Here is a 26,974-nt window from a genome sequence, read left to right as displayed (position 1 = left end):
AAGCCCTGCCTTGGCCTGGACACTGAAAAGCAAACCAGAGCAGCGCTGCTGTTTCTCAGTGATGCTGTGTCTCCAACATTAGTTCCCTGCTCACATGGTCAGCCTGACCGTCTACATCTGCCAGAGCTGAGTTTCCACTGACGGTTGTAGTACCAGGAGCCTTTTCTAGTGTTCATCTCAGCTGAGAGGATCTTGCCTTCCGTAGTGGATGTGTTTGCCACTGAAGGCTCAGGCAGGAGATCAGAACCCATGGGGGTGTTGGGGAACCCAGAGCCCCAAGAATCCCATGCAGATTTTGAAGCACTGCTGCAGAAGCCAAAGGCAAGCCTTTCATTTTTGGCTTGGGTGGGTTTGGGGTGGTGTTGTTGTTGTTTGTTTTTGGTCCCTCCCCCCACGGCCCTTCTTTTATCTCACTATGTAGCCCAGGCTGGCCCTGAACTGGGAATTCTCTCCTGTTTCCTCAGCCTCCTGCGTTCTGAGATTTCAAGCAGGGCGTGGGCCTAAAAGGATGTAGATTCCCCTTTATCTGTAGGAACTTTGTTCTTAGATCCCTGGTGGATGGCTGAAAGTGAGAGTAGCACAGAGTGCTGTAATGGGAGGATTTGTCCTGTGCACAGACACCTAGGATAAGGCCGAATGTGTAAGCCAGATGCTGGCAGAGCTTAGCAGCAATAGCAAAGGAGAGTAGCCATTACCTCCCTGCGGAAACACATTAGTGAATTCAGGGCTGAAGAGATGACTCAGTGGTTAGGAACATTGGCTGCTCTTGCAGAGGACCAGATGCCGCTCCCAGCACCCACATGGTGGCTCACAAAGGTCTGTAACTCCACTTCCAGGGATTTGGTGCCATCTTCTGACCTCTGTAGGTACGCACATGGTGTACATACATGCAGACAAAATATCTATATACTTAAAAGAAATCTATGGTCCGGGCGTGATGGCGACAGCCTTTAATCTCAGCACTCAGGAGGCAGAGGCAGGTGGATCTCTGTGAGTTCAAGGCCAGCCTTGTCTACAAAAGTCCAGGATAGCCAGGGCTGCACACAGAAACCCTGTCTTGAAAAACCAAGAGAAGAGAGAGAGAGAGAGAGAGAGAGAGAGAGAGAGAGAGAGAGAGAGAGAGAGAGAGAGAAATCTGTTAGTGACTATGTGCTCACTTTTATCTATCCATCTACCTCAAGAGTCAAGAGAGATTTTCCTTTGGCATGTGTGTGGTGTGAGATGCGTGTTTGTGTATTGACAAGTGTGTGGCACTCGTGTGAACATGCATGTGTAGGCTTGATGACTGTCACATTCACAGGAGTTTATGTGGGTTCTGCAGACCCAAATCCCAATCTTCACATTTCCTCTTTCGTATGTGGTAAGGTGCTTTATCTGCTAAGCCATCTTCCCAGCCCCTCAAGACAGATTTCAATATTTTGGGACCACATTGGCCATGGATAAATGAGACCATGGAAGCCACAGTGTGGATCAAAGGAAGCTACTGCCCTCTAGGTTAAGAAAGGGAAATGTGGGCAGCACTCAGGAGGCAGAGGCAAGGGGATCTCTGTGAGTTCGAGGCCATCCTGGTCTACAGAGGGAGTTCCAGAGCAGCCATGGCTATACAGAGAAACCAAAAAGAAAAGGAAAGGAAAGGAAACTTCTGGGTGGCAGTGGCGCAGGCCTTTAATCCTACCACTTGAGAGGCAGAGGCAGGTGCGTCTCTGAGTTCCAGGACAGCAAAAGAAAGGGAAGCTGACAGCAGCATGTGGGGTGTTCCGAACTTTCTGGAGTGCAGAAACTGGCCAGTATCTCTGTAAGCCTGAAATGGTTTGCAGAATCACAGGGGATGAGTCTGCTGCCTGGAGTGCTGAGCTGTACTCATGGCATGTGGCTAGGGGTCTTGGCTTCACCCTAGAACAACAGAAAACCCTAAAATCTGGGACTTAGGCATAGTGGGGTCAGAGGTAGCATGTGTACAGTGGAGGCACAGAAGTCACTTTAGAAGTTAAAGGAGACAGGCAAGTAGATCTCTGAGTTCAAGGCCAGCCTGGCATAGAGCAAGTTTCAGGTTTAAAAATAATAATAAAGCCGGGCAGTGGTGGTGCACACCTTTAATCTCAGCACTTGGGAGGCAGAGGCAGGCAGATCACTGTGAGTTCAAGAACAGCCTGGTCTACAAAGCGAGTCTAGGACAGCCAAGGTTACACAGAGAAACCCTGTCTCAAAAAACCAAAATAAATAAATAAATATAAAAATAAAAATAAATAAAATAAAATAAAAATAAAAAAGCTTAGGTCCAGTCTAGGTGATATATTCCTTTAATCCTAGCACTTAGGAGACAGAGGCATGCAGGTCTCTGAGTGCTGTTCAGGTAGTTTGTTGAGTCGGTGAGTTGAGAGGCAGTGCAGTAGAGTTGAGTTCTTGGCAGTTCAGTCGGTTCCTGGAATTCAGAGGCAGTTTTTAAGAGTTTTACAGAGACAGGCTGAAGAGAGAACAAGCTAGACACAGGTAAAGACAGAATGACCCAGAGAATGAGAAGGAGCCAGAAGGGTGAAACAGACTGCTAGAGTTCGTTTGAGGCCAAGCAGAGCAATTCAGTGAGAAACTGAGAGAAGCCAGATTGAATCAGCCAGCTTGGAGAGGAGTTTGAGCCAGAACAGCTGCGTTGAACCAGCCAGCCAGAGTTCAGAAAGAAAGGGCTAGACAGGGTGAGCTTATTCCACAGTAAGTCTCCAAGGCTGGAAACATTCTAGGCCTATATTAAATTCTATGGAGGCTAGAAGCTTCCAGACCTAGGCCTAGGTTAGCAGAAGGAGACAGTAAGCCTCAGAAATGGCAACTAAATCAAGTGAATAAAATTTACTTTTTTTTTTTTTTTAAGTTTTTCGAGACAGGGTTTCTCTGTTATCTTTGCTGTCCTTGACTCACTTTGTAGATCAGGCTGGCCTTGAACTCACAGTGATTCACCTTCCTCTGCCTCCCGAGTGCTGGGATTATAGGCATGCGCCACCACACCCGGTTTTTGGGAAAGTCACATAACAGGTCCTCCGGCCAGGAGGGAGGAAGCCATCAATAGTACCTGGAGTAGAAGAACGCTGGAGGGATAGATCTGCCACCAAGAGTGCTCCTGGGAAGCTGGGCAGTGGTGGCACTCAGGAGGTAGAGGCAAGCGGATCTCTGAGTTCCAGGGCAGCCAGAGCCACACAGAGAAACCCGGTCTCAAGACAAACAGGCAAACAAACAGAGCCTTGCCAGGGTCGTGTCAAGCAGTGGAAGCAGGCACCTTGTCTTCCACCCCCCACCCACCCCCCATCCCCCACCACGCCCCCAGTACTCTATTCTCCTGTTTGAGGAACCTGGCCTGGAGCCACAGCCTCCCAGACTGACGGATCTGAGCTGAGAGGAAGAACGTGACAGTGGACTCCTTCCTCTGGGGCCCAGAGTTCCCACTTGGGACCGAGGCCGCTGACCTTGTCTTCTCAGCTGAGGACGGCTGAGCTTTGTATGTGCGCCACCGGAGGTGGATTCCGGAAATGTGGGAACCAGCGTATGACACTGATTGACGCACCACTTTCTACGGTAATATTTAAAGTGCAAATGCTAGTGCGGGTGGCTCAGCGTCATCATTCAGAAGCAGAAAATAGCGATTTCTTTCTCAGATCCATACGCCAGCTCCAAAGGATTAATTATCTGCACATGTAGAAGCAGCGGGCAGGACGGCTTGGCAGGGTTTCCAGAACATGTGTCATCAACCGCTTCCAGCCTGGCTCACCGCAGTTGATTAGAATTTGAAGGGATCTGAGACACTGGAAGCTATATTGGTGCACGGATGTCTGGAATAGGCAAGCGAAACTGCAAAGTGCCAGGTTTACCTTTCCGGGTTAATAAATGCCATTGCTAATTTTTGTCGCTTCAGTGATAATCCTGGCCTAAAATTTTTGTGGGGATGAGCTTCTTGAATGCAAGCCATAAGCACTTGAGCTCGCTCACTTAGCACAAAGCAAACACCACCGCACAGTGTGTGTGGCATGTTGCCAGCACCCTAGGGCGGTCACTTTCCTGAAACCACTCAAGGTTTGTCTCTTGTACCTGTCTCTCTCTCTCTCTCTCTCTCTCTCTCTCTCTCTCTCTCTCTCTCTCTCTCTCTCTCTCCCTCCCTCTCTCCCCCTCCCTCCCTTCCCCTCCCTCCTCCTCCCTCCCTCCCTCTCTTCCCCTCCCTCCCTCTCTCCTCCTCCCTCCCTCCCCTCTCTTCTGGACTCTCATACTCTGTGTCCCTGTTTCTCTGTCCCTTGTAAGCTGTCTTGCCTTGTCTGGGAAGTTCCAGACAGTTCTGATCTGCCATGTGGGTGCTGGGATTTGAACACGGGTCTTCTGGAAGGGCAGTCAGTGCCCTTAACCACTTAACCATGGAGCCATCTCTCCAGCCTAGGTCTGGGGTTTTAAAGGAATGGTGTGCTGTGAAGGCTCCTGTTTTCTGCTACCTCCATGGTCACTGACATCTCTCCCTTCTGCTGTCCCCATGGGTCCAATGCACAGGTCTCCTTTGTTCAGGTTTCCTCGAGTTCTGGTGGTGGTGGTGGGGAGGCCTCATCTCTCTGTTTACCTTGAAGTTCATACTTCTGACCTTTGTTGCACTAGACCCTGGTGTGTCCTGTCTCTATACACCAGCTGTGGATGGAATCATAGCCAATAGGCCAGTCCTCCTATCCTGGACTGGCTTCTACACTATGACAGGAAGTCTGCTGGCATTGTTATAGAAGTGAGCTTTAGGTGAGACCTGTCTCGGGGCCGAGGGGGCAGGGGGAATAGGGGCCTGGACTAAGGGGAACTCTGTCTGTTTCTAGAGATGCTCAAATGGTGAATGGGGGATGATGTATCTGGGGAGCTGAGCAAGCAAGGGAAATCCTCTAGCAGCAGAATACCCCAAAAGTTGTTAAGTGTGGGGGAGACGGGGAAGTGGGAGAAGCAACAGAGGAAATTGCTATAGCTCTGAGTCACAAGGGGGGCACACCTGTAAGTGGCTTTTGATTGTCCAGGCCAACTAGACATATCCCTCTGTCCCCTTTCATTTAAAAAAGGGCCTCTTATTTGTAGAGGAAGGGTCCGTTTGTGTGTGGGCACGTGGAGAGGCCAGAGATCACCCTTGAGCACTTCTTCAACTGTTCACCTCTTTTAAGTAATGTTTACTTATTTGTGTCTGTGTTAGTGTGTGGCCACGTCTGTGCATGCGCACTCACTCACCTGTGCGTGCCACAGAGTCCAGAAGGGCTCTCTCCCGGAGTCTCCCTTTCTCCCTCTCTGCCTGTTCCTATGAGGCAGGGTCTCCCTGAATCTGGGGCACATGTTTTCTTAGCCAGGCTGGAAAGCAGCCAGCCCCAGTGACCCTGTCTCAATCCCCTTGGAGCTGGGGTTGGTTACAGGGTTGCAGAGCACCTGGATTGTTATAGTTGGGGCTGGGATCTTCATGATTGCACAGCAAACATTCTAAACTGCTGAGCCCCCTCTCTCTCCAGTCCCCTGTTTGTTTGCTTGCTTGTTTGTTTGAGACAGGGTCTCTAACTGGCCTAAAATTCAATTAGGCTAGGCTGGCTAGCCACCAAACCCCAGTAGTGAACCCCAGGAATCTTCCCCAGCCCCTGGAATTGTGGGCCAGTACTGCCACACTAGGCTGTTTGTTTGTATCTCTGTGTAGCCCTGGCTATCCTGGAACTTACTCTGTAGACCAGAGTAAGCCCCGAAACTCAGAGATCTGCCTGCCTCTGCTTCCCAAGTGCTGGGATTAAAGGTGTGCACCACCACCGCCTTTTTATGTGAGCTCTGGGGATTGAATTGAGGTCCATCCTCATGTGCACCATCACAAGCACTTGAACGGCTTCACAATCTCTTCAGCCTGGCCTCTTGCTTTAAAATAAAAAGCTTATTAAACTGAGTGATGGCTTTAGGCTGACTCAGAGGCCCATAGCTTTAATTTGGTTTAGTGATTTTCTTTATGTGCTTAAGAGGAACAGCTGACCACACGGAGCCACGGTCTCTGCTCAGTGTGTCTCAGGAGGCCCATGTGCCCTGCCTGGATGACCCCCACAAGAGCTGTGAGCGGCAATTTGGAGTGACAAGCTGCTCATTGAATGTGGTTGTTTTGGGGGGACCACAGCCCTGATGTGAGACCTTCATTCTCTCCATGACAAGGAAGGAGGGAGAGTTTGCTAGCTGCTGTGGTAGAGGCTGGCTGAGCTAAGCTGCCGAGCTGGGTCTGAGTCTCACACCCTCAGGGCTGGTTTGGAAACCCACGTGGCCCACTGTTTGTTCCCTATCTGGACAGACAGGTGCTTGTCACCACTTTCTTTGACCACTCTCATCAGGTGGGCCCTCTGGGGTGCCCCATGAACCCCTCAGTGTGTGCAAGCGAGGGAGAGGGGTGTGTCTCCACCCTGGCACTTTGGGCAATTTCCTGAGCGAAGGAACAAAGGATGCCTATGGTCAGGCATATGTGGCCCTGGAATGTTGGTGTTCTGAAGGATCGAAGATCGCCACTTCAGGGTGAATTTAGGCTTCTCAGAGAGCCAGCCTCTGAAGGACTGGACACTGATAGCCTCCTAGAAGCTCTTTTTATTGTCACACAAAAAGGCACTTTGGGCAAGTCAATTTCTATATACCAAAACTCCTTATTGGATCTAGGGGTTGTCTTGAAAGACCACCTAAGCAATTCTCAGCCATGTGAGACTTCCTGGCTTGGCAGGCCTGTCCTGAGACTAAGTTATGCAAAAGGCTTCTGAGAACCCCTCCAAAGAACAACCCCAATCCCTGACAAAAGGCTACTACAAAGCTTAGGGATCATCACCCCCAGATTCATGCCGGATAAAATTCTGCTGCACTGAAACACAAACAACATCTGGTAGGCGTGGGCAGGTCCTTCCGTTCCTACCCTGCGACCCTGTGGGCTCTAGGAGTCACAGACTGGCACTGTCACTCTTCTTCTGTTTGTCCTGCAGGTTTTGGGGTTTGAGATTGATGCCGTGAACTCTGTGCAGTTTTCGAACCACACAGGTAGGACTTCAAGATGGCAGTCATGGTAGACACCGGCGTAATGTGTCACCTGGTCCTGAGGGAGTAGTTGCCACCTCTTGGGGCTGGGGGTGGGGCATGGAACCCAGGAGTGCCATAATGTGTACAGTGTACACCCAAATTTGTGTGTCCAATGTTCTGGCCAGGTGGGAAAGCTTCTCTGTACCTCAGCTTCTTCCTCTGCCAACCTGGCAGTCATGGCCCCTACTGTGGTAGCACAGCTGAGCAGGCAGTCCCCAATCCCAGCGGGTGCTGCTGTGTCCTCCCGCCCTCAACTGGTGACCTACCCACCCGTTTATGTGCTTTTCCACTATGGCAGTACCTTGTGCGTAAGAGGGCCCCATGTGGTTCTAGAGTCAGCACCAGGAAAGGGCATGTGTGTCTCTGTCTTGTCCTGGGGACTGAGACATCACTGCTTATTGCTGAAGGCAACTGTCCTTGGAAAACCCCTTGAATTGCTTCGGGGCAAGTGTGTGCTCCCACTGCTGCCCTGAGCTGTGATCTCTTGAGTTCATGGTGAGTGGAGCCCTCCCTACGCTCTGTTCTGGCAAAAGAACAAAGCAACCGGGTGGTTCAAAGTGCCTGTTTTGACATTGTTCTAAACACAAAGGAGATTTTGAGCTCAGAGTGTCCCAGAGCAGCCCAGCTGGTCACCAGCAGGATGCAAAGATGTAAACTGGGAGGGGAGAGTTATTAGCAGCCGCAGGTGGCGCTGACAAGGGGCTGCCATGGTCGGTGGCCACTCAGTACCAGTGCCCTGGCATTTGAAGTCCCAGATGGCCCACAGGCCTCCAGGAACTGCACAGACCCTGTTGACTCTTACTGCTGCTTTTACCATTCTTTCTGTTTTAAACGAGCCAAGATGGCTCGGGTATTGAGCAATGGGGTTGGGTTTAGTTCTGAGGACCATGCTTTGTGGAATCATCATCACACTGTAGGGGATCACTGTCACGCTGTGCAGGATTCCTGTCATGTTGTACTCCAGCTGATGCTCCACAGGTACTGAAAACACCTGGATATCTTAGAGAGGCCATGAGTGTGTACTTAGATGGCCCAAAATGCTGAATGGAGAAAGTTTGCATTGGTAAAGTGCAGGGTGTCCGTGGCTGGCCCCACCTGGTATGAGTGGGTACCCAGGTATCCGGCATCTCAGGCTGGGTCCCAGAGGCCTGGGGTCCTGGCCACATTAGGCAGAGGGGCAGGTTGTACACCTGGGCCAGACCTGTTTTTCTTTCATATTTGTATCTGGCTGGGACTTGACCCATGACTTGTTTTGGCAGTGATTTTGTTTGCTTGTGGGACAGAGAAAGAATGGGTAGGGACAGGGCAAGCCCTTACCTGCCAGGCGTGTCAGGTGACAGTGACCCAGCAACTTGGTTTTAATGGCTAGAAACCACATAGAGGAGACTGGGAACCAGACTGTGCTCGGGGGTCGGGGTTGGGTGGCCTGGCTGCCCTGAGCTGCTCCTATTGAATACAGTAACCAGCTGTGTGCCTGTGTTTCTGTCCACATCCTATCTTCTGGGGACGCAGTTGCACAGGGCCACCTGGGGAACCGAGTGTCTGCTGCCCTGGATTGATTTGATAGGAGCCAGGCACGGGAGAGTAGAGAACACTGTTAGCCCCCACGGTGTAGGAGCAGGGGTGCTTCCAAGCCTCAGTTGGGATCCCACTGAGGCCCTAGGTCCAGAGCATCCTGTCTGGGCCTAAGGCCAGCCCTCAGAAGACCATCTCACCTGGTCTCCTCAAAGACAGCAGGTAGCTCTCATGATCTGAGCTGGTCACCAGGGAAGCCTAGGCCCCCACATCCACAGCTTAGTGTGTTTTCCTTCTTGCAGGCTATGCCCATTGGAAGGGCCAAGTGCTGAACTCCCAGGAGCTCCATGAACTGTATGAAGGCCTCAAGATGAACAATGTGAATAAATATGACTACGTGCTCACTGGTGAGGGTCCCCTAGGTTCCCGGTGCATGGCTCCCAGCTTGCTGCTCACGAGTTGGGCACACACTGGCCTTTCTAGGCTCATGCCTGGCTCCTGCCTCCTTCACAGAGGGTCTTGGTGTGCCCCAGGCTCTAGCACCTTCTGGAAGTGCTTACAGGGAAACACCGCTACTTAGATGTAACGTGGGTTCTTCTGTTGCGTTTCTGGTTGTGTTTTCTACTTGTCTAATCTGTTCATTAGTGTAGTGTGTGTGTCCACATGATCGCACACACATGGTGCCACGGCATGGGTGTGGAGGTCTTGCTACCATGCAGTTTCCAGTGATTTATTTAGGCTTCCAGACTTGGCAGCAAGCATCCCATACTGGGTAAGCCATCACACCAGCCCCCAATTTAGCTTTTTGTATCAGGTAAAAAGTAACCATGTTTTGAGGGGCTGGAGAAATGGTTCAGAGGTTAAGAGCACTAACTGTTCTTCCAGAGGTCCTGAGTTCAGTTCCCAGCAACCACATGATGGCTCACAACCATCTACAATGGGATCTAGTGCCTTCTTCGAGAATATAGGCTCTATGTGTAGATAGAGCAGATAGATAGATAGATAGATAGATAGATAGATAGATAGATAGATAGAATCTTTTTAAGCTAGGCATGGTGGCACACACCTGTAATCCCAGCACTGGGGAGGCAGAAGCAAGTGGATCACTGTGAGTTCGAGGCCAGCCTGGTCTACAAAGTGAGTCCAGGACAGCCAAGGCTACACAGAGAAACCCTGTCTTGGGGGGAAAAAAGTGTCATGTTTTAGCTGGGTATAGTAGCACATAACTAAAATTCCAACACTCGGGCAGGCAGAGCTCTGTGAGTTTTAGGGCCTTGTCTCTATATGAGTTCTACATAGTGAAGCCAGGCCTTCCTATTGAGACTCTGCCTCCAAAAACAAATAATTAAATGTTTAACATGTATTTAGGTATTTTTATGTATATGGGTGTTTTGTCTGCATGTACATCTATACACCAGAAGAGGGCACTGCATCCCCTGGGACTGACTTGTGATCTGCCACCTGCCATGTAGGCACTCGGATTTGAACTCGGGATTGTGGCAGGACAGTCAGTGCTCTTAACCACTGAGCCGTCTCTCCAGCCCCTAAATAAAACATTTTAAAGAGCTCCAGGAGCTGGAGAGGCAGCTTAGTGGTTAAGAGCACTTAGCACTCTTGCTGGGCGTGGTGGTGCACTCCTATAATCCCAGCACTCGGGAGGCAGAGGCAGGCAGATCGCTGTGAGTTCGAGGACAGCCTGGTCTACAAAGTGAGTCCAGGACAGCCAGGGCTACACAGAGAGACCCTGTCTCAAAAAAACAAAAACCAAACAAACAAAGAGCATTTACCACTCTCACAGAGGACCCAGAGTCAGTTCCCAGCACACACTCAGTGGCTCAAAACCACCTGTAACTCCATCTCCGGGTGATAGACGTCATCTTCTGACCTCTGAGGGCTCAAGCGCACACATGGCTCACAAACATACATTCAGGCACACGCACAATCAAAATACAGTTTCAAGTAATAACATCTTGTTGCTAGTAGGAAATTTAATTGCCTGCTTATTTTCTGTTGTCTTGCCCCTCAAAAGTCCTCATGCCCCTCCCTGGGAGCTGCTCCACTAACTTTATTTAATACAGGCTTTTGAGACCCCGTGTTTCCCCTGGCCGCAGCGTTCTGGCCTGTCCTCAGCCTGACGCATGTTTGGTTTTGATGGGGCTTGTTACGGCAGATGCTCTGGTGGTCACTGTGCTAATCCTGGGTGTTCCCTCCCAAGGTTACACGAGGGACATGTCCTTCCTGTCGATGGTGGTGGACATCGTGCGGGGACTAAAGCAGCAGAATTCCCGGCTCGTGTACGGTGAGCGCCCAGTTATGCTGCCCCTCCCCCACTGCCCCTCCCCCACTGTGCGTTCCCCCCCCCCCCCCAGCTGCACCCTCCCAACCCCATACTGCTCTTACCTCCGGGAAGGAACAGCTCAGCCTCCTGTCCTCTGGCCACTTCAACTTCTGCTTGGCCTCTGTCTATTAGTCGTTTGACCCACGGGACCTCTAAGGAGAAACCAAGTGGGCTTGGCTCATCAGGAGGATTGGCAAGATTTTTTTAGGGTGACCCTAGGGGCCTCACATAGGTACATGAGAAGGGAGAGTTAAGTATGTGTGAAGGCCTGGGGTGCCCAAGACTTGTGAGGTCTGACCCTAAAGAGGATGTAAATTGGGTTGATACCCCAAGGCAGGTCAAACTAGTGGGCGGGGAGAGGCAGTTTATGGGGGGTGACATTATGTCTAGCTTGTCTGCATCGGGAACACGTTGTTCCTGTGGGTCCGTGTCTGTAATGTTAGAAACAACTGAGTCTAAAGATGTGGCTCCGTGGGTAAAGGGCTTGCCTAGCGTGCATGAAGCCCCGGGTTCGATCCCTAGGTCCACAGAAACTGACTGTGGAGGTGTACACCTGTAATCCCAGATCTCAGAGGTCATCCCAGCTACATAATGAGTTCAAAGCCAGCCAGGGCAATTGAGACCCCGTCATCTGTTAAGGGCACATACTCCTCTTGCAGAAGGCCAGAGTTTCAGTTCCAAGCACCCACTACAGGCTATCTCATGCTCTTCTCTGACCTCCTGGGCATCTGCACACATGGTGCGCATACATACACGCAGGCACACACTCTGTCATTTTGGGAGAAAGTTAGCTATAGAGCTGGGTGTGGTGTGCGTGCCTGCATCCTCAGCTATGTGGGAGGCTGAAGCAGGAAGAGTCCAAGGCTAGCCTGGGCTACACAGTGAGACCCCATCTCAAACACCAAAACAAAAGGAAAAGCAAGCAAGCGATAGCAGTTGCTGACCGGATGCTGTGTCCCCGCAGTGTGTGATCCTGTGATGGGTGACAAGTGGAACGGCGAAGGCTCCATGGTGAGTACCCTCGTCGTGCGGCTGTTAAGCATCCAGTCTGTGCATCTGCTTTGAACCAAAGTGAGGGTCACCTTCCCAGGTAAACCAGTGTGGCCCCACATAGGCAAGTGGAGGACAAGTATCAAATGTGTGCCACTCATGGCCACCTCGGCTGCCCTTGTGTCCCAACACAGCCATGAACAGTCTGTCAGCAGTGGACCCAGCTGTCCAATAAACCTCTAGGTGTGGGCACTGACGGTGTGCCCTGTGCTTTTTCTCCTGTTGTGGATGAATTTTCCCAAAAGCTTGTTTGAAGGCTCTGACAGGGGAGAGGGTAGCCTTTACCCTTGATTGCAGGACAGGACTCCTCAGTCTAGGAAAGGCATCCCTCTGTGCAATTTCAGGAGGGACATATATGAAGCAGTCAGGGAGGAGAGAGACACCGAGCCAGCCATGTCAGCCTATCCACACTGCAGATCAGTGGGGTGACAGATGTAACAGCCAGATCATCTTCTCGTGCAAGTATTTTTTTTTTCCCCTTCTGCCAGTTTCCCCTTAACCATTCAACTAACACTGAGGAATTCACTCTGAGCTCACAAGCTGTTCAAAACCAGGCAGTGGGAGGGTCGGACTTGGTGATGGCCTGTGACACCACAGAAACCTCAGACTGTGCGGATGGGTGCTACAGAGGCCCCACGCTTTAAATTCAGTGTCTTCATACGCAGAGCCTCCTGGTCTCTCTTTTTTAATTATTTTTAATTGTAGCGCCATCCCTCTTCACTTCCCGGGCCTCTCCTCCCTCTCTCATCCCAGTCCCTCCTCCTCTAGTCCTCAGAAAGGGGACACCCTCCTCCCCTAACGTCTGACCTTAGCCTATCAAATTTCATCTGGACTGTCTATATCTTCTTCCTCTGTGGCCTGGCAAGGCCGCCCCACCAGGAGAAAATGGGCACCAGAGTCCCTATCAGAAGTAGCCCCTGCTGCCCCACCCCCATATTATGGGGCCCACAAGCCTATCTACTATACCTTCTGGTATCTTTTGGCTGTCTGGCTACTTGGTGTGATTCCAGGTCACATGTGCAGGGCTCACCTGGACTGTGTCCTTTCTACCCTGCTTGGCCAGTGGGCATTACTCCGTGTCTAGTTTGCTCAGTGGCTGCCTTCCTTCCATCTGCTCACTCGGTGCCTGTGTTCTGGAAGGTTCCCTACACCAGACTTCCACCCCTCCTTTCTGCCTGACGCTGCTTGCTGTGGTCAGGAGCTCCCCTTTCCGACTCATGTCACTGTGGCGTGTCCTGGTTTTGATTGAGTGACTTTTTCCTAGAGTGCCTAGGTTCAGACGGGCAGAAAGCCTGTGTCTCAGATGATCAGTTTTGTTTGTGTTTGTATTGGGTTTGTCACATGCTGGGCAAATACACGTCTTGCCACTGAGATGTGGGCCAGCCGTCAAGCTCAGTTGTGAATGAGCCTTTTTGTTGTTGTTGTTGTTGTTGTCATGATCAGACCTGAGTCTAGGGGTTGAGCCATGCGTGTGGTCCCATCTCTCCTTAGCTCTTCTCCAGTTTGTGCCAGCCAGCGAATGTTCATCTGGGTAGGACCGTGGGCCTCTAGGGAAATTTCCTCAGCAACTAGAAGGACAGCGATTGGAACCCTGCGCTACGACGCACCCATGCAGCAAAGCATCACGGGAACAGACAATTACTTTAGAGCCTCCTGTGGGATTTGGTTGTTAGGAACTAGATATGGCAGTGGGCGTCTGCAATCCTAAGCTACTTGGGAGGCTGAGGCAGGAAGAACGCAAGGTTGAGGCCAGCCTGAATCCAGTTTTTCTAAAAGCTTAGAAGTGTAGATCGCGCTTGCCTGATAGGTATGAGGCCCTGGGTCCATCCGCAACATGGGGACCATAAAAAAAAAAAAAAACCTAAAGTGTTCTGAGCTGGCCTTGGTGACTCACATCTGTGATCCCAGGACTTGGATATGGGAGGATTGCTGTGAGTTCTAGGCCTGCCTGGGCTATGGACTAAGAACCCATCTCAGGAAAAAGTAGGGGGGAAAGGCGGGAAGGGGTTGGGGGGAAGAGTACCAATCTGTTGAATTCTTCATTGATAACTTAAATTTTAAAAAATGAGGTGATCGTGAGCGTGTTGGCTCACAGGCATGTCTTAGGTGGAGATGAGACACCCCAAGACTCGTGTTACTGGAGCCAGGTGGGCCCCGGCCCCAGCTGTCAGGTCCTGGGGGCTAATGTTGGCTACATCATCCTGTGTGGTCCTGTGTCTTAGCTCCTTACTTCCCTTCCTCCCTTTGGTTCTGGTGAAGTGAGACCTTCCACTCCTGCCCCAGGCCCTTCTCTTACTTGGTGACATCCCTTTCTGTCCCTGTCTCACCTGCCTCAGGCTCTTCCGGTCCCCAGCTGTGTATTCTTTATGGAGGTGATGCCGGGTCTCCCCACAGGACTTAGGCTTTGGGATTGTTTTTCCACTGCCCTCTATTCCTGTGTGAGTGAGCGTCCTTCCTTGTCTCCTGTGCTCTCCAGTATGTCCCCAAGGACCTCCTTCCGGTGTACAGGGAGAAAGTGGTGCCTGTGGCAGACATCATCACGCCCAACCAGTTTGAGGCTGAGTAAGTAACTAGATGGCCCGGGGAGCCCTGCCAAGCCCTGCGCCTGTCTTCACATGCACCCCACATCTGCCCCCTCAGGCCTCAAGTAGCCCTTAGAAAGCTAGGCCTGCACTAGACCAATCATGTCACCCTTGACCCTGTGAACCCAGACCTGTAACCCGGCGGTGGTTCCCATTTCCTGTAAGCCAATGACAAATCCTCGTTCCCTCTGCTTTTTGGTTCGTAACCTTGTTGGCCCACAGTATCTCTCTGCTGTCAGGAGGCTCCAAGGAGAGAAAGGAGGTTGTACACGTCCGGCTAAGGGCTCCTGTGGCTGGGGGTGTCCCCAGGTGGACCTGCAGGCCACAGATCTCTCTCAAGAGCTCAGAGAACATAGCCCCTGATTGGCTGAAGAAACATGCCAGTTACCCAGACTCACAGGGCTTAGGACTCTGTCCTGTGAGCAGGACCCTGCAAGCCTTGTATGCACCCACTTTGACTGAGTAGCTAAGGGTGCCAGCACTGGGCCCATCCCAAGTAAGGGATGGCATCTCTTTGAGGGTTCTATGCTGCCAGCAGGCCAAGGCAGGCAAGTGGGGGTGTTGGTTGTAGTTAGCTAACTGATGGGGTGGTGGGGAATCACTGGGGATCGTTGTAGGTGGCTGTTCCTCACTGTTGTCTTCCTATCGGTGTTCACCATGTATGGGAATTTCCTTATAACACATTTGACCCTTGACCTTCCCTACCTCTCCCTATGTCACCACTTCCCCAGTTCTCATGGCCAGTAGATGCTGCAATGGCTCCCTGTCCAGGTGTAGGTCAGTTGCCAGGATGGCAGTAACGTAGGGACTGGCTCACCCCTCCCATCTTTGTTCCAGGTTGTTGAGTGGCAGAAAAATCCACAGCCAGGAAGAAGCACTTGAGGTAAGGAGACCTTCACACATGGCCTTTTTCACGGGGAAGGAGACAGACGCCCATCTTCAGGAAGGGATGGGCACCTGAGGGGTACTGAGCTCTGAGTTAGGTGTGGAGAGCACCCTGCCCTTGACTGATACCCTATGTCAGCTCTGTGCTCAATCCACCATGCGTCCATGTCTGACCCAAGACTGCCATATCAAAGCATTCTCTCTCAGATCTGGAGTCTGAAAGACCCCTTGAGGGCCTGCCTGCCACCTCCAGCTTCATTTGCTATGAGTGTAAAGGTGTCGGCTCATGACCTCATGAGCTGCCTCATGACACAGCCGTGCCCCACTGTCACCATCCTTTCTAAGACTCTGGCTCTGCGGTCCACTCAACCCTCAGTCTCAGCTTACAATATGTCTTTTCACAATTCAGCCCAGAGCGGTCACTGAGTATGTCTACTGTGTGCCAGGCACCGCGTCAGCTCTGGATACAATCTTATCTGTCAATGAGTGTGTCGGCCACATGTGTCACTGTCATGTCCCAACATTACACTGAGTACCTTCAATTACACTATCCACCCAGAAACAAGCAGCCGGCAAGAACGAGTCACCTAGAACCATGTGGAGGCAGCTCCTCACTGGGCCAAGGAGTTACTTGCCCATGGTTGATAGCATCGTCTATTTGTAAACAATTATTTATCTGTCTCTTACATGTGAGTGTTTCCCTGTATGTGTACATGTGCCGTGTGCATGCCTGGTGTCCTCAGAGCCAGAAGAGGGTATCAGATCCCTTGCACCTGGAGTTAAGGACAGTTGAGGGCCACTATGGTGGTGCTGGTAACTGACTCTGAGTCCTTGGCATGAGCAGCTCTTAACTTCTGGCCTGTCCCTTCAGTCCCATGATAGGCATCTTTTATGCCACATCCAACAGTCCCACACACCAGTGTTGCCGTTTCATCCACCCTCTGTGGCCTTAGGGATTACAGTGTGTAGTGTATAAGTCCATGTATGTTGTCTCCCTCTGGGAGTGGGCAGTGGCAAGGTTCACATCTTGTGCCACTTGCATAGGCACCCATGAATGTCCCCTGTGAGGCCTGCGGTGCAGACAGGGACAGCTGTCAGGTTTAGGGAAAGTCGGCTTGAGCCAGGTGTCATGGTTCACAGCCCTTGGGAGGCAGAGGCAGAGGCAGGTGAATCTCTGAGTTCAAGACGAGCCTGGTCTACATACCGGTTGGGGTCAGCCAGTGGCTCTGACTAGCTTGCCAGTTCCTAAGGAGTTGGGGTGGGGACCCCTGGTTCCTTTCATTTTGAGACTATGACTTCTCACTGGCCTTGACAGAAGGAGGTGGACCACAGGCTTGGCCATGTGTGGGCAATGCCCCAGGTTTTCTGGAGCCCATCAAGCATGCTGGTCACGCCTGGCTGCTCCATCTCTGATTGCAGAGAGGACAGTGGCCAACCAGGCTTGTCCCAATGAAATATGTGACCGTCAGGAAGGGCCACTGTGTCTGGCTGTGCTGACACTCTCCCTTGCTGCTGGCAGGTGATGGACATGCTGCACTGCATGGGTCCTGACACAGTGGTCATCACCAGCTCTGACCTGCCCTCCCCAAAGGGCAGTGACTACCTGATCGCGCTGGGCAGCCAGAGGATGCGTAAGTGCCTGCGCCGCCTGCCTTCCTGTGCTCCGTGGGTCCATCTGTTTATGTAGCCCATGGCATTCAGGCACCAGGGAATAACTAGGGCTCAGTAGAAAGAAGATTATGACTCAGTCAGCAAGGGGTTAGTGCCTGGCAGGAGTGTCAGACAGAAGGCAGGCTCAGGACAAGCCCTGGGAGCCAGTGGGGACATGAGCAGGCTCACCCACTCCCACTCACCAGATGCTCAGATGTCCATGATATGCTGGAACCGCCAGGCTCACATGTCTAGTGAGCTACCCCAGACCCATGGCCTATGCCAGAGACCAGCTCAATCTGGCTTCTGTGGCCCAGGTTACCACAGGAAGTCGATTTCTTCTGGGCTATGGAGCCTGGTGATATGCTAACAGCGCCTTAGTTAAGTGTTTGGGTGGTGTTACAGCACACAGAGCTGAGTCACAGGCTGACAGGAACCCCAGGTTCACACCCACTGGCTCCAGTGACCACTGTGGATGCACAAGAGTGTAGGGATGTGCATCTGAGTGCTCATGTGACACACACACATGCATGCACGCACACACGCATGTACGTGCTCTCACGTGCGCACAGTGTATCCAGGACGTTCCTGGCACTCTTGAGTGTATAAGGCCGTGCATGCTAGCTTCAGCTTCTAAGGGTCCAATGTTTCATTCTTCCTTGGGACAGTGGTGGCAGTCGGGGGAGGGTGTCAGTTATGATAATACACACCGAGTCCCAGAATTCCTGAATGAAGCCACACCACATCTGTGTGACCACCCCCAAGGATGGGCAGTGCTGACCTTCCTGTCTCTTCTAGAAATGGGGCCAGTGGGTCTGACAAGTTCCCACTGCACTGCAGGGGTAACCCTGTCTTGAAGAGAAGTCTCAGACCCAGTAACCTGGCCTGTGTCCTCCCCCAGGGAAGCCTGATGGCTCCACGGTGACCCAGCGCATCCGGATGGAGATGCGCAAGGTGGATGCCGTCTTTGTGGGCACTGGGGACCTCTTCGCTGCCATGCTTCTTGCGTGGACACACAAGCACCCGGACAATCTCAAGGTCAGTTGTACTTGATGCTCCTCCCCACAATTCCTTCCGCACTCCTGGTGGGGAAATAGGCTACAATGGTTCAAACTGAGAGAGAGGAGCCTGTTAGTGGGGCCTGAGCCTGAGCTTCAGGGTCGGTGGGAGGACATGGCTGACTACGGGCTCAGAAGCCCACCACGTCAGTCTGTTGCCTACTCTTTCTATGTTTGGGAAGTCGTGACATCAAGGGCTTGGGTTTAAGGGATGTAGATGTGCACGCCAGAAGAAGGCAGCGGATCCAACTACAGATGGTCACGAGGCTCAAAGTGGTGTCCGGGAATTGAACCGGGACCTCTGGAAGAGCAAACGATGCTCTTATTCGTTAAGCCAGCTCTCTGCTGCTAGGGGCTTGGATTTGAAAGTTAGAGCCCATAGGGAGCTGCGGATGTAGCTCTGTTGCATGAATGAGATCTGGCTTTTGACCCTCAGCCTGTTAAAAATGAAATTCACACAAGTGTCACCCAGGAGCCATTTCTGTAGCCAGTCGTAGCTGCTTTGTCCCCCAGGTTTCACCCCATCACTAGATAAGAGACACAGAAAGATAGAGAGGGAGAGAGGTCTCTTCATCTAATTTCCTTCTTCTTGTTTCTTCTCTGCTTGTAGCTGCTCTTTGCTAATTGTGGGTTCTTCTATTTCCCTCCCTTTATTCCCCCCCCACACACACACCTGGTTTTACCCCCATCACTAGATTGGAGAGAAAGGATGGAGGTGTGGGGGGAGAGCAAGATCTCTGAACCTATTTTCTTGCTTCTCTTTGAGCGTGACTACTAACAAACTGTAATCAACCCCCCTAAATGACCAACCATCACTGACACTGCCTCTCAGGCCCCTAGCATATATAAACCCTCTGAAAAGTTCCCAGAATTCCAAAGGTCACACAACCACAGAAACTACCTGCAGTTGGCAAAACCACACCCCTGGTAGAGCATGAAGAAAATCATAGTCAGCTGCTGCGAAGAGCCCCATAGCCCCGCACGTGGAATTAAAACAAAACCATATTCTTGTAATATTTCTGTGGACCTTTTTTTGTTTCTTTGTTTGTTGTTTTGTTTTGATTTTTGTTTTTAGAGACAGGGTCTCTCTGTGTAGCCTTAGCTGTAGACCAGGCTGGCCTCGAACTCCCAGCGATCCACCTGCCTCTGCCTCCCCAGTGCTGGGATTAAAGGCATGCACCACCACGCCCAGCTTTCTGTGGGTTTTTCTTTAAAGAAACCAAAATTCCAGAATTCTCACTACACATTTGCAGTGCTCAGTCCAGTCCAGCCTGTTTCCTGCTACATAGCCATTGAAGACTTGATAGGCCCAGTCCTTGAGGGATGAAGGCAGTAGGCTGAGGGTACACGCTGAGGTAGTCCCTTTACCTCAATCCTGTCATGGAGACTGTCTGTGGTTGTCTGTCTGTCCATCCCACCTGCTTCTGCACTTGTGAGGAGATAGGGTGCTTTTGCTCAGGTCTCCTGGGCAGAGTGGAGCAGCTGGTACCGAGTCAGTGCTAGGCAGCCCCTCCACCATCAGAGCCCATCCAGAACTCCAGTGGGACTGACGTTGTGACTTGGGGAATCACGCCGTGGCTTTTCTTGTGCAGTATGCAGTTCAGCAATGGGCTCGGCAGGGGCACAGGGGCTTCCTTACGGCTGTGGTCTTGCATCTGTGATTTCCTGGCTCTGAGCAGAAAAGTTGCATGGGGACCAACTGCCAGGTCGTTTCTCCTGCTGCCCAGCAGCTGAGAGCCAGCATGGCCTCCTTCAGTGCTGTTGAAGGCTGACTGCAATGGCTGGGCACATTGCTCAGTGGCATGGCACTAACTTAGCACAACAACATCTGAGTGCCATCTCAGCAGAGCAAATGCAAAAAGAAAAAGCAAGGAGAGCTGGACCAGCCTCTACCCCCAGTGTAGACTACCCCAGGCCTGCAGACAGCTACCCCCAGCCTTGATGTTCCCTCACTCTGTGCCAGGGTTGCACAGCTGGGTGAGGGTTGCCTTCCTTCAGACTGGAGGAAGTGAAGGAGGAACAACTGTCACCTAGAAGAGGCAGTTAGATGTGGGGACCTGGAAGTGGGTTCCCTGGTGTTGTCCCACCACCTCTTTTAACAGACACTGACCATGTCACTGGCACCTTGCTTATGATAGAGATGAGTCAAGTCTCCTGAAAACTCTTGAGTTAAAGTCTAGAATGCTCACGGGCTTTCCACTCCTGGCTTCCTCAGGTGTAGGCCAAGCCAGACTTACCCTGTATACTGGCAGCAATGGAAGTTCCTTTTATGCAGGGCAGTAGACACTTGCCAGCTGGCACCCAGAGGAGCCTCACTGTGGGGCTCCCAAGGCAAGTGCTGGTTCTGCCAACCCTTGTCAGGGAACTGAGAAGTGTCTGGGAGCTGCTGAGTCCCCCAGGCCTCTGGCCTTGAACTCTAACAGTAAGTTGTGGGCAAGAGCTCTTTCCCTTTTGGAGTCTTTAAGACTAATTAATCCCAGGAACTGTACTTAAGCACCTGTTGTGTGCCAGGTGGACACAATTTTGACAAGTCCCAAGCTGCTGCCCCTGCAGTGATGCCCCTCGGGCCACAGGAAGTAATTTAATATGCAGCATCTGCTTGGCTCTCTCTCCACTACTGTAACAAAATGCTTGAGGTCCTTTATAAAGAGAAAAGGTTTCTCTCATGGTTGCAGGGGGGTGTCTGTTCCTGGTGCGATGGCCTTGTTGCCTTGAGCCCTGTAGTTATGCATCATGTTGGGATCCAGGGAGCAAAGAGGCCAAGGAGCAAGGAACCACACTGTCACCTCCAGGAGCTTCCCCAAGGACCTGAGGACTTTGCACTAGGCCATACCTCCTGAAGTTGTCCTGCCCCCAATAGCACCTCAGGCAGGGGGCCTAGCATGGACTTTGGGGGACCTTCCTGATCCAGCTAATACAGCAGCATCTCTGTGGGGGGCTGTCCTGCAGTCAGCCCCATGGGGCCCAGCTGTGTCCAACGAGTGGGAGGTACAGTGGAACCAGCTTCCTGGTGGCTAAGGCAGCCGGTCCTTGTGGCATGTCCTCTGGACAGTGATGCTCAGCCCAGGTAGGCCAGGGCCCATTGTCTCTGTCTTCTCCACAGGTGGCCTGTGAGAAAACTGTGTCTGCCATGCAACACGTGCTGCAGAGGACCATCCGGTGTGCAAAAGGTATCCGCCCTCATGCCCTGCCCTCCTTGGAGGTGGTCCCTGTCTGGAGGTGGGCTAGAGGGAAGGGGGCAACCTCTCCTTTCCAGCCTCTGCCTCCTGCTGCCTCTTAGGAGTGAGGCAGCAGGTGGCCGTGTGAAGCAGGAACTCAGGAGTGTGGGAGGGGGAAGGATGCCTTGGGTTCCATCCACCTGCTCAGAGCTCTCCCGTGTTCTGCAGCCGAAGCAGGAGAGGGACAGAAGCCCAGCCCGGCTCAGCTGGAGCTGAGGATGGTCCAGAGCAAAAAGGACATCGAGGACCCAGAGATCGTCGTGCAGGCCACGGTGCTGTGAGGGCCGTGCACACTCGCCCTGACGCACAGCGTGCTGAGGGTCTCCGTTCCCATCCCTGTGAAAAGCTGTAACGTCTGCCTTAGAGCCATGACTGAGACTTGACCTTTTGTTCCTCCCTGAGATTCGGGTCTCAGCCAGTCTCAATAGTGAAAATGTGCCATCGTGCTATTTTTTTAAAAAATGACAAAACCGTCGCAGAAATATGTGATTCGGAAACATGGCCCCTTCCCCAAAGGCTCTGGGCCTCTGACTTCCTGTTGTTGACTCATAGCTCTGTGGAAGGTAGGTGGAGGAGGCGAGTCTGCTGCCTGTGGACCCCGCTGTTGGCCACTGGCTGCCATTGCCCAGATCCCTGATCATGCACAGACTGCCTGCGGCTGTGCTGTCTTTAAATTTGGGTTAGGTCTTAACCGTTGACATCTGGGAGAATTATGCCAAACATCTGCAATGCCATCCTGTCCTCTCCTTGTTCCTGCATTAGTTTCTGTGTCTGTCACTGCTGCTCTTTGGGTGTCCAGGATGTCAGACTTACACAGCTGTTGGACTCTGTGGGAAGGTAAACACACAAGCATGTGGCCACTGTGACAGGAACCTCTTAGTGGACCAGAACATTCCAGGGATCTGCAAGCCTCTTGGGTGTCAGCAGGATCTCTTGTAGCTTGGGAGAATGTTCTGGGGAATTGTCCCATGTAGGGTCCAGCTGCTGAGCTTGAGTCCCTTGGGAAGGTCAGAGAAGGATGTCCCACTGGGCTCTTGTGGGAACCCACCCTGCCCTGCAGTACAGTCTGTTGGCACTGTACTTGTCCTGTAGTGCTGGGGACAGTGCATTGCTGCACTGGTGTTTGGACAGACGGGAAAGGAGAGGTAGAGATGGCACTGTGGCCCTGGTGACATATTTGACTGCTGGCTTCTCTTCCACTTCTGTGTTGTGTGCGTACCACATGCTGAGGAGCAAGAGGCCCTTGTGTGAAACCAGCTAGCTCTCTGCCTCCTTGGAAGTTTTGTTCCTCTGCAGAGCATATTGGCAGTGTGGGTGCAGGGGCAGCTCTTAGACCCCCTCAGGAGACTGTGTAACATGTTCAGTTGCCTATTGCTCAAGGGTGATGTTCCTGGCTCTGCTTGTCACAGTTTGGGGTCCCTTACATGGCTGTGAATGGGGCACTTTGTTCATGACTTCCTGTCAACACCCGCACCCATTTCCCTGTACCTCAGTTCGAAGATTTGCCTCTTCCAAGAAACCACAGCCTAAAGAGAAAGAGGAGACTGGAAAAGGTGGAGAATACATTATGGACCCTCAGGAGTATGGATACCTGGCTACAGGCCCCACTGGCGGGACTCTGAGAGCGTCACCCTACCTTAAGGTAGTGCCAACTTTCTGCTTCCCCATTCAAGTTGTCCAGAAAGAGAGAGAGGAGATGCTGGTTTACATGGACCTGTACCACACACATCTGTGCTTCTTACCTTTCTGGTCATAGGCTGCAAGATGGCTCATCAGGTGCAGGTGTCTGTTGCCAAGCCTGACAACCTGAGCCCTGTAACCATCCCCCCCCCCCGCCTCTCTCTCTCTCTCTCTCTCTCTCTCTCTCACACACACACATACACACACACACACACACACACACACACACACACACACACGCTAAATAAATATAAGTTTAAAATCACCTTGTTAATCAAGACCACAGGACAAGCTCTCTGGTATGGCCATCAAGTCTGGTCCCCATCGCAGGCCTCTAAGCCCCAAGACTTGGTGATCTGTAAAAGAAAAGCCACAGCCAGCAGCTTGGAAGGGAAGGTCAGCATCAGTCCCCTAAGGCTTGACCCAGGCAAAGCCCATCACTGCCTCCAAGAGAACAGGGCACACTGCCTTGCCAGCAATGAGAGAAACTTCCTTTTTCCTCTTTTAACATGTTGGGACTGGACTGGAGAGATGGCCCAGCTGGCAAAGCACTTGCTCTGCAAACATGTGGACCTGCGTTCGGTCCCCAGCACCCTAAGTGTGGTTGTGCAGTGTGCGCCTGTAGTAACCTCAGAGCTAGGGGGTGGATATGGGAGGGTCCTCAGGGGCTCACTTGCCAGCCAGTGTATCCAAACTGGTGATCTCTGGGTTTAGCGAGGAGAGACCCTGACTCAAAACAAAAAGTGGGAGAGTGATAAAGGAAGACCCCGCCCCACCCCCCAGAGGTTGACAACTGGCTTCACACACAATAAAAGATAAGGGCAGGCATGGCTTTCAGGACAGCCTGTTTGTTTGTGATGGGATGAGTTGTAGTTCTGGGTCTGGTGCTTTTATGTGTACCTGGGGGTCCTCAGGACCACATTCTGCAGCCACACAGCCAAAGCCTTAGCTGGTTTTGCTGTAGCCTAGAGCTGATGGGGGTGGGGAGGGCCCTTTCTTGCTTACACAGAAGGATGAATGTTTCTCCTCCCCCCTTCCACCAAATGAAGAGTTCCTCTAAAATCCTGAACTTGGCTGTAGTTCCAGCTTGTCCTCCTCACGGCTTTGGAGCCAACAGGACAAGGAGCAGAGGCAGGCACGTGACTAAGAAGAAACAATCAGTGCTTTGAGCGTGGGCCCGGGGCAGAAACAAGTCTTTCCATGCCAATGTCCGCAGCCTTGCCTGCCTGCCAGCACAGGGTCTGGTCCCCTCGTATCCAAATCAGAACTCACTTCTACTTATCACTGTCCAGAGTTTAGTAATGAAACACTGTATTCACAAAGGGCACTGCATTAGCCCAGTGTTGCCTGCTCCCCACTGGGAACGCCCTTTGACACTGTCTCAGGCCTTTTCCTTCAACCTCCTGGAGGACAATTCTGACATGTCATTCTTTAAAAAATCATTGCCTGGTCCTGCTAGATAACCGTGTGCCTCTATCTTACTTACGTTCGCAGTATGTTAATAATTGTAGACGCTGTCCTGTTCTTCAATTTGTGAAAGCACCTCCCACCCCCTCTTTTTTTTTTTTTTTTTTTAAAGCTACTTGGTGTTTCAGTGGGAGTGGCCAGGCCTGGCTTCACTGGGCTGAAGTGGGGAATTTGAAAGGAGGAGACTGTGTGCCACATACACACAGGCCACCCGCAGTTCCCAGTATGATGTCACCACCACCACGTGGGATAAGAGACTAGCCCAGGGTGTTAGAAGTTAGACCTCTCCTGTCCTTGCTGAGGAAGGCAGGGCCTATGGAAAGGGGCGGGTTGCCAGAGCAGCACTGAGCCCTTTGCTGTGCTCCTGGGCAGCTCCTGACCACAGTGCCCAGCTCCTATCACTTCAGCCCTTACATTGTCTGTAGCTTTAAAGTACAGAAAGAACGAAGTGAATGTATTTTGTCTCTCAATTCTTCGCTTCCTTGCTGCCCTTTGAGGGGCCACTTGCTTGCCGGTATCGGTCCATACTTACTCAGTTCTCAGGTGCCCAGTGAGCACAGGCTGGCCTGACCACTGCTTGCACTGGTCCCCTTCACACACCTTCCTTTTAAGACAGGATATCTACCTGGACCAAAAAGGGGTCTAGAGTTTTAGTGGACAAGCAGGGATCCAGGCTTTGGAGGTGGCGTCCAGATTCCTCCAGAGGGTGCCACAGCCCAGAGCCCCATTTTATTGCTGCTCTGCCGCCAGCTAGCAAGCTTCTCTTCCAGTCATCCAGGAAGCTACCTGCACTGAGAGGCTCTGGAAAGGCCGGTTCGTCCATGTCACAGATGGATGCTAGGCACAAGGCCCACCAGCTGATGCTAAAAAACGGAGGTGTGCCCGTCCCAAGGCGCAGTTCTGGGAGGTCAGGTTCACTGTGACTTTCTTCATAGAAGTGCAGGCTCTGTAGGGAAAGTGGTCTGCTAGGGAAGGCTTGAACCCGGGCCTGACAGATTTGAGTGAATGTCACTTCCCCAGGACCTTGAATGATGGAGGAGTACCCAGCAGGGAAGGCACAGTTTGACACATATGAGCCAGGCCTGTTGCTTTTTCACACTTACTGTGATAGCTGCAGGTGGTTGCTGGCAGGTTCCAATCCCATGGAACCAGAGTTGGGAAGTGTCTGCCTTCAGTAGCACACTTTCAGCCTCCACCAGCAGAGGGCGAAGTGGGACCAGAATGGCTTTAGCTGCCCAGACTGATGCTGGTACCAGCAGATTAAAGACAGCGGTCTCCAAACTGGGAGGTTTGGTTGGTTGGTTTTTAGTGTGTAAATCTTTCTCTTAGGATCCAGACTTTGGCACTATATAACACTTCAGAGAAAGTCCCCAGTGGTGCGTGACATCCCAGAAAGCCATTGTTTGGTCAGCCTGGCCAAAATTGACATTCCTAAATATGAGTACATTATGCAATATGAGTGTCTTCCTGTTGACTCTGCTTTACTTTTGTTGCAGATGTTTTCTGTGCAATGATTAATTTAAAATAATGTTTTATATGCTATGTTCTCCCTTCATTGCACCCTAGGGTGTTTATTTGCTTAAAACCACAATTTAATGAGTAATTTTAAACTTAATAGTATATAAAGATTTTTATATTAATGGAGAACTTTTGCTTGGCATGATGGTATATACCTGCAATCTGGTACCCTGGAGGCTGAGGCAGGAGGATAGCTATATAGTAATACTTTAAACTCACATGAGGTTGTAACTAAATTTTCTCTTTTTTAAAATTCCTAGTAGAATAAACACTGTTTAAAGCCTTCCCCACTATCTAAGCCAGGCAGGAGCATGTCCTCAGAGCAGGAGGCGCCATCTCCCACCTCTCACCTTCTGTGTCTGTGGCTGAGCCCTGGCAAACACTCGCTTCAGGGTGGTGATGGTGAGCTGAGCTCCCCTGATGGCGGCATCTCCTCTTTCCATCCCCTAGCTCACTGTCTGGCAGTTTCCAGTCTCTCTGCAATAGGATACACATTCCAGGTGGGAAAGGCCTCCCTGAAGCCGCGGTCCCCCACTCTGCCCTGGTCAGCTCTTGACTAGCCAGAACGGGCTGCCTCTGCCCTGCATCTTTAGGCGGGTGGAAGCAGAGGGGAGAGCCTGCCCCACAGACCTCCATGCTTGGAAGCTCCCAGAAGGCCTTGGGGTGTAACCATGGCCATGCCTCACTGCCCGTCCTGTAGCCAGCAGACTCCGTGAAGGCAGGCTAAGGTGTTGGGTAAAACCATGTCTGCACCTCACTGTCCACCTCACAGGGCTGGCCAGACCCCCAGGGAGGCAGGAGGAAGTGATATCATCCTTAACTGGCCTGGGCTGGTGCTCTGGAAGCCTCTGAGCTGTCCTCACAGAGGACCTAGTTCCGTGCCTGGCATGAGGACGGTGTGCCCTGGGGGGTGACAGGACTCAGTAGAGGACACAGTGCACAGAGCAT

The 26,974-nt window shown here is 51.8% G+C and overlaps 1 protein-coding gene across 1 annotated transcript in view; it reads left to right on the top strand.

The window, feature by feature from the left end:
* Pdxk (pyridoxal kinase) overlaps positions 1–21,943 on the top strand; it is a 30,822-nt gene extending 8,879 nt beyond the window's left edge. Inside the window, exons 2-11 of the mRNA XM_051153362.1 lie at positions 6,972–7,026; positions 8,883–8,987; positions 10,796–10,879; positions 11,883–11,929; positions 14,445–14,530; positions 15,388–15,433; positions 16,955–17,066; positions 17,987–18,123; positions 21,247–21,313; positions 21,530–21,943. Of these exons, the coding sequence (XP_051009319.1) occupies positions 6,972–7,026; positions 8,883–8,987; positions 10,796–10,879; positions 11,883–11,929; positions 14,445–14,530; positions 15,388–15,433; positions 16,955–17,066; positions 17,987–18,123; positions 21,247–21,313; positions 21,530–21,642 (852 nt within the window). The 3' untranslated portion in view covers positions 21,643–21,943. The remainder of the gene's footprint in view (positions 1–6,971; positions 7,027–8,882; positions 8,988–10,795; positions 10,880–11,882; positions 11,930–14,444; positions 14,531–15,387; positions 15,434–16,954; positions 17,067–17,986; positions 18,124–21,246; positions 21,314–21,529) is intronic.
* Positions 21,944–26,974: the final 5,031 nt, after the last annotated feature.

Source organism: Acomys russatus, chromosome 11 (assembly GCF_903995435.1).
Source record: "Acomys russatus chromosome 11, mAcoRus1.1, whole genome shotgun sequence".
Classification (NCBI taxonomy): domain Eukaryota; kingdom Metazoa; phylum Chordata; class Mammalia; order Rodentia; family Muridae; genus Acomys; species Acomys russatus.
The sequence above is the reverse complement of the archived record's forward strand: the minus strand, read 5'-3'. Positions and strand labels throughout refer to the sequence as shown.